Here is a 12940-nt window from a genome sequence, read left to right as displayed (position 1 = left end):
AGGCTCCTCTACTGAAAAGAGCCATGTGGAGTGTGAGGGAACTTGGATTCTAGACAAAAACAACATGGAGCTCAAGCAGCCTGGTTTTCTTTGCCTACGGCTGCTGCAGCCTTTCAGTCAACTCAGAACTGCACAGATATTCTCCCAGACCTCTGGCTCCAGGCCCAGAGAATCCGGCACATGTGGTCCCAGAGAGGCCAGCAAGCAGCCAGGTGAAAAGCATTGAATATTAGCAGATCATCAGAGTCAGGAAGTAGGTTCCTAGGCGTGTCCTTCCGAGGGGATGGTTTTGTGTCAGTGAACAAAATTGAAATAGACTCGTTCTTTCTTAGCATCGGTGCTGCAACCCATCCGCTGTGGTTTGGGAAATGAGATAAGTCTAGGGAAAGAAAACGGTCTATGAAAACAGTGGTTTTTGAACTTGAGCGTGCATGTGAATCATCTGGAAGACTTGGTAAGCTGGATTGCTGGGAAACACCCCTGGGGTTTCTGACTCCGTAGGTCTCACTCAGGTGGCGCCGAGAATTTGCATTTCTGACAGATTCCCACCAATGCTGCTGGTCTGGGGAGCATACTTGGAGACCCACAGCATTAGAAGACCTCCGACTACTTGACTTCAGTTTGACATATTGACATCAGTTTAATTTTTTTTTTTTACTATTATAAATATGTGCTAGTTTAACAGATTACGACTTAAATGGTGTTTTATGAAAACAGGCATTTTTGACACAGTATATCCAATGTGAGCAGGAGGCGGTACTAGTGTGAGATTCAAGTCCCTTTTTCTTTAAGATGAGAAGTAGGTGACATACTTACATTTTATTTAATGCATTGTCATGTGTCTTTCCAGGACCAGCCTGAGAGAGACACCAATGTGAGTCTCGCAAGTTGGGACATTGAGAAGACAGCCGTGTTCGCTTTCAATATTTCCCACATCAGTAACAAGGTCCGAATCCTAGAGCTCCTCCCCGCCCTGACGACTCTGACCAATCACAACAGATACTTGATTGAATCTGGAAATGAAAATGGCTTCTTTAAAATCAACCAAAAGGAAGGGATCAGCTACCTCCACTTCACCAAGAAGAAGCCAGTGGCTGGAACCTATTCATTACAAATCAGTAGTACTCCACTTTACAAAAAGAAAGAACTTGATCAGCTAGAAGATAATTATGACAAAGACTACCTCAGTGGTGAACTGGGTGATAATCTGAAGATGAAAATTCAGATTTTGCTTCATTAATTCACCAGACAGAGACCAAATAATTAAAAAACAAAGATAGATAGGTAGAACGGAATTTTTCCCCCAATCAGAATCTTCATATCATAGGTACAATCTTTCACCAAGTAAATTTCTATAAATAAGCACTATTCTTGTATTGCAAAAAGCAAGGTACAGGTGACTACCCTAGTTCAAAACAACCACTTTCTCAGGCTTCTCATGTGTGTAGCTGAGCTACCTTGTCATATGTGTTGATTCTTGAAAACTGGGACACGTATTTTCACTGGGGGTCAGCCATTCATGCTGACATGCCATCCTTCTAGCAGTTTACAGGAATGTGCTTTCAATCGAAGGACTGTTCTGTTTTTTCAAATTTTTAAACTTTGCTTCTCCAAATACAAATACTAGGTTGGCCAATTATAATATCTATTTGGTGCTAGTAAATTCTCAAACTAGATTTATAAATGCACTGTAATATTTACACAACTTAGAAACCAAATTACCAGTATTCAGTTCAAATACTCCATTAATTTCAATCAACCAAAGTTAGTTCAGTAGCTTATCTCAGTTATGAGTTATAATACATTACATGTAAATTAAGTGTGTGTATACTGTAATCGTGCTATTTTTTATCATTGAAACATTTATAAACTAGAATAATAATGCCCTTAATGTGAGGGTTTGTAATGGTGCTTATTAAGACCAAAGACTTGTTAAATGTATACACCAAGTGGTAAGGAAATTTCCGTGACTGGCCCACACATGCGTGGAGGTCTGGGAGGACAAAGAACCAGCTCCGGCAGCCAGAGGATCACCAGTGCACCCTTCATCACACCCGTGCAATATGCCAAGATTCCCCTCGATCATTCCTGTCAATAAGGGGTCCATGTCATAAATGTCACAATAAAACAGTCTCTCTTTTTTTAGTGTACCTTTGGCTTTGTGTTCTTGCATGGATGTGGGATTTGAGGAGGGGGGTGGCATTCTGGAGGCTAAAGTTTCCTGAACTTAAATTATCCTGGGTGTGGTAGTTACAGCTTTGAAAGGTGCCAAACATATAACCACTAACAAAAAAAAATTAACAGATTTGAGTTAGTCCCTTGTTCTGTTCATTAAAGACAGTGGAGTTACTTGAGTTAGTCCCTTGTTCTGTTCATTAAAGACAGTGGAGTTATTTGAGCTAGTCCCTTGTTCTATTCATTAAAGACAGAGGAGATATTTCTGGCCAATAAGAAATTTAGATTCTAAAACATGACCTAATTAATCCTGTGACTTTTAGACCACTAGATTTAAGTATTTTAAGATATCAAGTTCAGTCACTGTCTTAGAGCACATGGGTTTCATTATAAAAGATTTATCATGCCCTCCCCCCTCAAATATACAGTGTTGGCAAGCCTTAGGTGCTCCATCCTTTTTCCCCCTAAACATCTGTTGTTAGTCAGGGCTAGTCTAATTTACAAAAGGACAACCCCAAATTGAATCCAACTGAATGCTATCTAGCTCTTGCTTTTTGACTGTCGTAATTTGAAAATGCTGTTTGAAGTGCAATATCGAGCATTTAACAATTAAGTTCACTGAATTGGTATGAAATAATTCTTACAATCCCCCAGGGCAGTAAAGTGAAGGGTGGCGAAAATAAAGGTGAAATAAAATTGCTGCACGAAGGAGAAAGAAATCATATAGGACAAAGAAAAATCCTCTCAACATCTTCAAAAAGCTGTGCTAAAGATGGTGGAGGAGGTCTGTTCGATCTTATTCCAGAAGGCAAAATGAAGGTTTGTTGCCATGAAGTTCAGTTTAACATACGTCTTCCTAACTGCCGAGCTGCCCACTGAGGAATGGATTTCCTTGTGATGTGGTGAGCTCTCTGTTGCTTTTTGGAGTGTTCTAGCCTAGGCATAATGACAGCCAGTGGACAAGGATGCTTTCTTCTCCCTTAAAGGCCATGAACATCTTGAAGTAGTTTTTTGTATCTCTTATTTTACCATCCAAAAAATCTTGCTTGTAATAGGTGCTAAATAGAAATGAATCAAATGACTGTTTTGGAAGCAATTTGTACCTTGGTTGGGAAGTGAAAATAGGACTCAAAATTTCCTTCTAACTCTGTGCCTGTGGATCTATGATGGAAGTGTACTAACGTTGTTAGAGAAGAATATATAGCACATGGTAAACAACAGTTTGCATTCGGAAAACGTCTTTGATAATTTAACCAGAACTGCATTATATTGAATAACGGATTTTCTTTATAACAAACAGCAGAAGAATATAGAGTTGGCACATGGTAGATCACTTTGATATTTTTAATAGTCTCGGTCTGGATTTTATTTATTTCAGAGCCAACAATTTTCAACAGCATATTTTCCATGTTTCTGTCTGTAACAAAACATTTTCCTCATTGTTCCATTGTAAATATTCCTCTTGTTGGAACCCTTTTGAATCCTGAGATTTAAACCTGTACCTTTTAATTGTCTGTGACCTTTCAATTTTACTTCCAGTGGTTGACGAACTTGGTTTTGTAAATCTCTCAGAAGCTTGAAAACGTCTTGTCTCTACCCCTCAGCCCATTTCATTTGCCAATAATTATTTTGTAAGTAGGGTTGAAATGAACTCAGCTGGCCTTGTGAAATGTTTAAACTTGCACAAACAACTACATTTTTGTTCAACAAATAGCACTTTACCCAGCCAAAATTGCTTTGGACATTGCCATTACAAATACTGTTAAACTTCAGAAATCATGTTTGTAAATTAGATGAGCCAAAATAAAGGACAATTAGGTTGATACTATATTAGTATACTTAAAGGTTATATATCTATAAACTGTTAGAGATTTTTAGATCACCACTTCGTCCACAGAATGGACTTTATTCTGATTCTAATGTAGTTGTTAGAGATATATCGGAAATGTCATTATTGCATGGTTTAAGGATCTTGTTTCTGAATGCTAGAAGACTATTGCTAGGAAGATTAGTCTTCACATGCAGACCTGAAGACAAAGTTATTTTCCCCTTCCCAATTTTAAATAACACTTTGTAAAGAAAAAATCAGCAGCAAACCCATTTATTTCATTAAACATTTTGAAACCCAATGTGAGCCTAACGTTATATTGTTAGGAATGGATTCTCAATATTCTGAGTTTAGGGTTAGGGAGAAACAAGAAGGCTGTGACTTTGATTTTGCAGATTTCCATGTGTATCCATGCCTGGGCTCGCTCACAGGTCTGGGTCTCAATGAAAGGTTCTGACATTCTCACTATTGTCTGTATAAACATGAGGGTCTTGTACATTTGACACCCGACATACATTTGACAGGACCTGGAAATTCCACAAAATTTGTTATTTCAGCTAACTGCTAATGAATCCAAAATGGTTTTTCTGGCACACAAAGTCATAAACCTCTTTTTAGGACATGGGCTGTTTTGCATCCTGGAGCCAAGCCTGAATCATGACCTCTACGAAACGATGTCAATTTCATTTTTACTATTGGACAGGGGAAGGTGCATTCTTTTTAAATGAATGAAGCAGGTAAGTGGGTCTGACTTCCTGTTAGCTCAACTCAGCATTCTGTCCACTCTTGTTTTCTTCCATAGAAAGTAATATCCATTGTTACTTTGAATCCTTGTGACTATCTCCATTTCATAAATAAATGCCTCATTACCTTCTCGGCTCCCTTTGGCCCTTCGTGGGTTGGTTGTAGTGTCAGTTACCAGGTGTCATGCTTGCTATTTTGAGAACCTGTAGCTCGGGTTGGAAGTAAAAAGCAACATGGAGGCAGCAAGGCTCGGGGGAGAGCCACAGCTCCGTGCAGTAATCCCTGTGGACCTTCTGTAGCCCTTCTGGGCTGCCCCTTGCTGCTGAGCCCTGAAGTGCAGGAATCAGAAGAGGTCTGTTTCCTTCTGAATGTAAAATTCCCTTTGGGAGAAAATTAAATCAAACCTAAATGTTTCAGCTTCTTCCTCTCTTGGAAGTAGAGGTAACTGAAAACATCCTGGTGATAATCACACATCCCATCGATCCCGCCAGGACTGCTGTTCTTACAGTCTGAGCTCTCAGTCTCCAGTTATTCTCCTGGGGTCTGTGATCCCTGGTTTGCAGCTTTGACCTTGCTTTGGCTTATAAGGTTCACTGAGATTGCAGTTCAGACCTGAGGTCCTGTGCAGTGCCTGGGACAGAAAGCGATCACATGCCTGTGTGGTTGTGTCTGCATGGTAAGCTCTGCTCTAGGGGTCCCTAACAGCTCTGCCAGGTGGGGAAAGATTAACGGGTCCTTGATACATCAAAATTTCAAGAGCATGAATGGCTGTGTGTTTTGTTACCACATGAGATCGGTGCAATGAGCGGCTGGCCTTTCTGTCTACGATCGTACCAGACTGTCCTTCACTGTCCTCAGCGCACCTGTCCAGGGCCGTATCCTGATCCAACTCCAGCGGTTCTGTGCCCCAGGCAGGATCGCACACTCCCCGGAGGCCTGCGGCGTCCTACACGTTGGACTGTACCAGGCTGTCCTGTGGGTCCTTCGCAGCCAAGCACTGAGCCTGGGAGTCAGCCCACCGCAGAAGCAGCTCCGTGCAGGGCAAACGGCTCCGCATCACGCCCCCTCCAGCCACGATCACTCCCACAGGGAGGGGACAGGGACGCCAGGGCTGCTGTTCTTACAGTCTGAGCTCTCAGTCTCCAGTCATTCTCCTGGGGTCTGTGATCCCTGGGGTTTGCAGCTTTGACCTTGCTTTGGCTTATAAGGTTCACCGAGATTGCAGTTCAGTGAGCAGTGCCTGGTCTAGAGTTCTGACACACGCAGGAAGCTGTGTTCAAAACTTAGTTCCAAGTTATTTGGCCAGGCGAAATCCTTGATGTCTCCGAGCCTCATTTCTACTATATATGTGTATATATGTGTGTGTGTATTTATTTTTTAATCTAAAACTGCTGGTTTAAAAAGCATTCGTGAACAATGGCCCTCTGAACCTCCCTTCAGTCCTAAGTAATTATCCTTTTGCACAAGGACAGGTGTCTTACCAAAAGTCTGTCACCTTGGGACACCTGGGTGGTTCAGTCAGTTAAGTGTCCAGCTCTTGGTCTCAACGCAGGTCTTGGTCTCAGGGTCATGAGATTGAGTCCCACATTGGGTTCCATGTTGGGCTCCATGCTGGGTGTTGAGCCTACATAAAAAAGATAAAGACTCTCACCTTGTAGAGATAGAACGGAGACTAAAACCCCCACACCTGTTAAAACAGCATGTACTCCCTTCGCTGTGCATGCCAAATGAAGAAGAAATCAAGCACAGCATATGAAATCACAACAGGAATCCACAAAGCTACAAATGCCATATGTGTTTCAACATCTAGAGATACCCCTCGGCTCCTCCAGCAACCCAGTGAAGACAGGCGAGGTGAGAAACGCCCTCCGTAGCCCTCCTTTCTCCCCTTTGTCCGCCCTCCCGTCCCCACCTAAATGTTCATCATGACCCGGTAGCCCACTGCTGACTCCCCTGCGTCATGAGAGACTTCTGATGGCAAAGATTCTTCTATGTCCTCGTAGCTCTAGGCCTGGCACACAGTGGGCGCCAAATATGTGGTGAATGGATCAATGAGAGAGGTTGGAGGAAGGGAAAGTACAAGTGAAAAAGGGAAAAACCCAATGCAGTAGAACAACCCATTTCCTCGGCTTCTCCTCTTCCTCCTCTACTTCTCTTTGTCTTTTTCAACAAATATTTTTTGAACACTTGCCTCATGGACGAAGGATGAAGGAAGCCAGGCTCCTAGCCTACTGAGACTTTGAAACAGGGGGCGACAGGGCAGCTCTCTCTCCACTGTTCTTTAGTGAAGACATGGTTAGACTTTGCAGGTGCCTGAAGGAAGTTGCTGCGTATAAGGGTTCCCACTCCCCACAACCCTAGAAGGCAGGAGGCAAGCTAAGATTCCCTAGTAAATCCACCTTTGACATCTGCAAGGCCCCAGGTCTACATCTTTATGAATCACCAAAATTAGAAACCAAAATTCTAGCATATCTCCCACAATGGAATGCCAAAAAGTGGTCATTTTTCAGTAGGAAGTTCATGGTTGGAGTTAGATTTCCAAGTTTAAATGAAACTTACCCTGAACCTAACACATAAAATCGGGCAGAGCTGTTTGGGTTAAAGCAGATCTAGATAGCCTGGGATCTCTCCACTCACTCCCTTCAAGACAATTCTTATGGACAATTGTAACAGAAAGGTCAGTTAGAGTCTGAATGATTCTACAAGTGTAAGACAAATATCATTTATAAACTTAATTTTAAATGTTGACAAAAAGTCTAAGCCCATTAAATTAATAAATACGGGCATTACAGACAGCATGTCAGATAAGGAAGCTATACACATTTTCATTGTATTTATATGCAGCAGAAACTGACTAGATGCTCCCCAAACATTTTTTTCCCTCCTGGGCTCACACCAAGACTGTTAGTTTAGTGCTGTGTGATGGATTCTAACCAGCAGGGAATCAGAAGTGACACATGCCATTTCCAAGTCTAGCAAAAAAATACATATGCAATCATCCACATTCACAGGAAATAAAGTTTATTGTATTAAGCCACTGATATTTTAGGATTATCTGTTATAGCAGCAACAATCAATTACCCTAACTGGTGCAAGTGTACATGTATATAAATAAATATATATGTATATATGTATAATTAGATTAGTCAAGGTAATAGACATATATATTGACATTATCGTAATTTTTATACATACACACAGACATACACATCAATGTCTTTTGACTGTGGCTGCAGCATTAGAATGACTCAGGGATTTTTTTTTAAATCCCTATGTCCAGGCTGTACCCCAGACCCACCCATTCAGAATCTCTGGAGTTGGGACCAAGATAGCAACAGTTCTAAAAGCTCTCTAGGTGGCAACCAAGGTTGGGAAGCATGGCTCTACATCTTTGGGCCCACTGTAAAAGTCAGGCAACTTGGGAAAATCTACCGGATAATTCTGACATGTATCCCATCCACTATATCGACATGGCTAGTCGACGGGACATGCATTGTCACAGAAGAACGTTAACCATGACATTCCCTGACTCTGCAAACTGTATCTTTTCATTGGAGTTTGGGGTGCAGCAGCAGTAGGGGACAACCCAGCAGGGATGTAGTATGTATGTTGCCAGGTGGTTCCTTAGACTCATTAACTGACCAACTCACGCTAGCCGTGGGGCAAGATGGCGAATCTCACCTCCATACCGGGACATTCTCAGGGAATCGGCATCTCCAAGGTGAAGTCCATTCATAACAAAATGTTGGGGAAATCCCCTAAAAAATATTTTAATCTCCAGTGAGCTCAAGTGTATTCATACTGCTCTTTACCTTATAAAACTGGAAAATATAAATTAGTTCTTTTGAAGGAGACAGTTCTCTGGCATGAAAATAGAAACTTTCTTTTCAAGAAACGATCAGCGTCTGCAAAGACTGTGCGAATTATATGGTGGGAAATGGGGTCAGGCTGCTACCCAGCCCACCTACTACCTCCAGGCTCACTCAGCCTTGAAATGCTGACGTGAACACAGGGGGCCGTTTGCCAGGAACAGGTGATGCATTCTGTTACCTAAATTTAAACCTTTACTATGCTTCCCACAAGCTTTTTGGTTCAGAGAACTGCAAAAGAAAGACCGAAGACAAAACAACAACTCCAGAAAAGTAGAATGTTGTTGCCAATTTGAGAGTCAGAAAAAGAAACTTCAAAATACATTTCAAATAAGAATGCTCGATTATATTGCCCTGTAGTTCATGGGTGAGGGAAGATCCAACTACAGATGATGAGGAGAATGAGAAAAGATCCTTTCAAATAAGTTTTTTTTTTAAATTTTTATTTTTTATATAAACATATATTTTTATCCCCAGGGGTACAGGTCTGTGAATCGCCAGGTTTACACACTTCACAGATAAGTCTAAATGCTATGGTACATTCAATGCATGTAATAAATTCCCTACGTCGAATACGAAGAACGAAATCCATTTTAATTCGGGAGAAAAAATTGATTTCTGCCTCTCACTGCTATACATGGTAAACAATAGTTAAACAATATCGACTTGAAGACACCGAATTCGCCCGCCTGGAGCAGCCAGGTGTCTGTCTCACCCATCCTAAAACCTCCTATAGCAGTGCTGCTCAGACGTGCATAGTCACATACACCAACCGTGGACCCTGCTGAAATGCAGACTATGAACTTGGAGGTCTGGGGTGGAGGCTGAGATTCTGTATCTCTACTAAACACTTGCGAGATGCCCCATACTTCCCCAACAAAAGCAAGCGAACAGCTCTCAGTTTGTAGTTTGCAATTTGAATTTTTTTTTAAATGTTATTTATCTTGGTTACCCAGTGTTTTGGGTGCATGCAAGAAGCGTGCCTCACTTACCTGGCCCTTGTCCCAGCCCTTGGTGCAGCCTGCAGACCACACTCCCCGTAGTGACACCCCGGTGGCCTGCCTCGTTGTTTGTTGTTCCTGGCCTGGGACTGACCCGGGTCCAAAGCTCTGCCTCCCAGCCTGCTTCTACTCTACACTACCAGTTCCCACCGCACAGAGGAGGTCTTCCAAAGCCCCAGATATCAAGGAGAGCCTGGAATGTGTCATTACATATGTTGCTTCTGAAATTCCAGCTCTCTCTCAATGAAATTCCTATATCAAGGAAATAATTTTTAAATTGCTTTGCTATAGTTCTAGGTATCACATTTCCTGATAGTGTGCTTAGATGCACCTATGTGTGGATATCTACCCCCTTTTAAAACGAAGACTTGACATTTTAAATCGTTTTCATGAATGAGACTCCTGAGAAAAGTTCACCTCTCACTGGTGGGGCATTCGTCTCCATCTGCTGTCCTCAGAATACACTGGCAGTACTCTCCTTTCCTTAGGGAGCCTTTGTCTAAAGAGGTCAGGAATATATTCTTAGAAAAAAGCGTGTCAAACACTGTCAGATTTAAAAGGAGTCTCAACCACATCTTCCATGGAGGAGGATAGAGCTTGATTTATTTAAGATATGCTAAACTGTGTTGGCTTGAAATGACTTCAGATAATCCATCATTCCTTCATTGCTCTTATTCTTTAAATATGTATTCTCCTCTTAAAAACACATTGACACAATTCCCAAAGTTTCAACATACCAACATCATGAGACAGTTAACCCTCATCAATTTGATATTTTATCCTAGGCAGGAGCGCTTAGCAACATCCTCCAACTTGCAGATTTCATCATGCAACTCGTGTCTACAGCTCGTTTATAAAAATATGAAACAAGGTCACCTCCAGCATGGTTTCCTCACTATCTCTTTCCAAAGAGCTTAATAATTGGCCCCCTCCCTTCCCTGTCTGGCCTCCACTCCTTTGGTCACAAACCACAAAAGCACTTTTATCCAAATAGATACACCCATTTACTCACATACTGAGCAACAAGCATACACAAAAATACACTTTAATGGGTGGGTCCGTGGGAAGCCACGGAAACTAGGCGTGTGGGGAGGGTCCTACAGAGAAGAGAATAAAAGAGGTGTGTGATGGGCTGAGTGATGGGGGGGCCTGCGGAGAAAATCATCAAAGGTGGAGTACATGAATTGGTTTTGCTGAAGTTTAAACCAAGATGGTTTTTTGCCTCTTAGTAAACATTTATTGAGATTTCCTATGTGCTTTGCACTGGGCTGGCCTTCATGGTGAAGAGAGACAGGGTCTACAACATTGAGCCACTACGCAAAGGATTTACAATCTACTGATAAAATTAACACAAATGAAGCCACCATGTGGGAGAGCTTACACGTACACACACACACATACACACACACACACACACACACACACAGGTACAGGAAATATTTGGTCCTACAGTTCCTCAGCATTTCAGAAATATCTCAATTATCCCTCACAACCATCCTGCAAAGTCAGGTGCTCTTGATTCCTTCTTACGGAAGGAGAATCTAAGGCCCAGAAAGGGTAAGTCATCTGCCCAATATCACACAGCTAACAAGTGGTAGAGATGGAATTCGGTCCTAAATTTATATAACCCCATTTTGGTCAAGGAAGATCAGTAGTTTAACCTAATCATGTGTATTTCCTGTCACAGATCTGCAAATGTTCTCAGTTGTCTGGGCTTTTGTGGGAGGTTAATCTCCAGGTGGTGACACAGGAACCCGGGCCCCTTCCATACTGAGGCTCTGCTATTTACAATATCTGGAAATACCCAAAGGTGTCAAAGAAGGGCAGGAGGATGTGATGAGGGCACATGACACACCGTAATCGCCACCACCCAAAAGCAATATAAACCACTTTTATTTCATTGACCATTAGTTTCATAGCCCCAGGAAGTTGCAAAGGGGTTGGGAAACTCCCTGGCTGGGTACCTGGGTCCCAGAAACCACCTGACCGAAGGGAAGGGAGCTGCTACGTTTGGCAGCCGGCTGGCCATCTCCGCTACAAACTCCAAAGCCATCAAACGTCATGCTTCTGAACCATACATGGAAGAGCTAAATTATGTGGTGCTAAATTACAGTTCCTGAAAGAAGTTCAAAAAAGTGGGGGATCACAAGGTTGGAGCAGAAAGAAGGGAACCCGAGAAAGGTACTGAAAAGCGGGGAGGAGGAAGCCATTTCTGGCTGAGAGGAACCAGAGCGAACATGCAAAGTTGGGAAGGTAAGAGTCATCTTGCCAGATGTGTTTATGAGGCACAACACAGGCAGCGACATGTATCAGAGGCTGAGCTCCCGGAGCTTAGAAAGTGCTTTTCAGACAATACTGACCACAGGCTTCCCAGGGACTTCTCAAAATGTAAATGCAAAGAGGCCAGGGACCACGTTTTGCCTGCTGCATTTGGCCCTTCTGTGCCCAGAACTCGGCAATTGCTCAGAAAAGATAAACTGTGAATGTTTTATGAATATGGGTAGGCTATTAAAAATGTGCCGAGAGGTAGATAATCCAAGGTCCTCCATTCCCCTTGTCTACTGTTGGGCTTTTCAGTGCCTAAAAAGAGTTGCAAATTCCTCAAATCTTGTGGCATTTATCTTTTCCCACAAAAGAAGTCCTAAAATCTGGTAAGGAGGTATGTAATGGAAGTGGTGAAAGGTTGTTTCCATCAGAGGCGTTGGTGAAAGCTTCTTGGAGATGCAGGGACCACGCTGGGCCTTTACATCGGGAGGATATCCTGAGCGCAGGCCGTGAGGTGGGCGAGAATGGGGTGGGCAGCGGTATCAGCTGGCACGCGTGGTGTGGAGAGGAGTGCGGTCAGGAGGCAGTGGTCATGGAAGGGCTAGAATGCCTGCCTAGGGTAGTTGGGAATATCATGGGTCGCTTTGGGAATATTGGGAACATTAACCCAGGAGTGTATAAGATTGCCTGGGAAGCCTGGACACTGACACGGTAGAACAAATCCAGACGACTCTGACTTTCTTTCTCGATCCCTGCCCAGGGCCCACTTATCTCACTGGGCATTTAGGCATGAGGCCAGGGGTTGATTGTGTCTCAATCACTCACTGAAAGAATGAAATCCTGTGGGAGTCCAGGCAGGAGCCTTCAGCAAAGTGGTGGTTTGGGGAACGAAAGGGAGGGGGTGGCCTCGGGAGCACCCTGGAGGTGAGACATCCTCTTCCTCGCTCTCCTGAGTGACCGAGGGAGGGTCCCTCATCCCCTGTCTCCATTTTCTCAACTTGACTTTGTCCCCTGCATTTGACTCCCAAAAGACACAATCATGGAAGAGGTTACAGAAG

The 12940-nt window shown here is 42.9% G+C and overlaps 1 protein-coding gene across 1 annotated transcript in view; it reads left to right on the top strand.

Annotated features, from left to right (window-relative positions):
• Positions 1-2150, top strand: part of FBN1 (fibrillin 1) — a 235519-nt gene extending 233369 nt beyond the window's left edge. The window contains exon 65 of the mRNA XM_059181480.1: positions 851-2150. Within this exon, the coding sequence (XP_059037463.1) occupies positions 851-1240 (390 nt within the window). The 3' untranslated portion in view covers positions 1241-2150. The remainder of the gene's footprint in view (positions 1-850) is intronic.
• The last annotated feature ends 10790 nt before the right edge of the window (positions 2151-12940 follow it).

This window comes from Mustela lutreola, chromosome 7, assembly GCF_030435805.1.
Source record: "Mustela lutreola isolate mMusLut2 chromosome 7, mMusLut2.pri, whole genome shotgun sequence".
Lineage (NCBI taxonomy): Eukaryota > Metazoa > Chordata > Mammalia > Carnivora > Mustelidae > Mustela > Mustela lutreola.
This window is presented reverse-complemented; position numbering and strand designations above follow the sequence as displayed.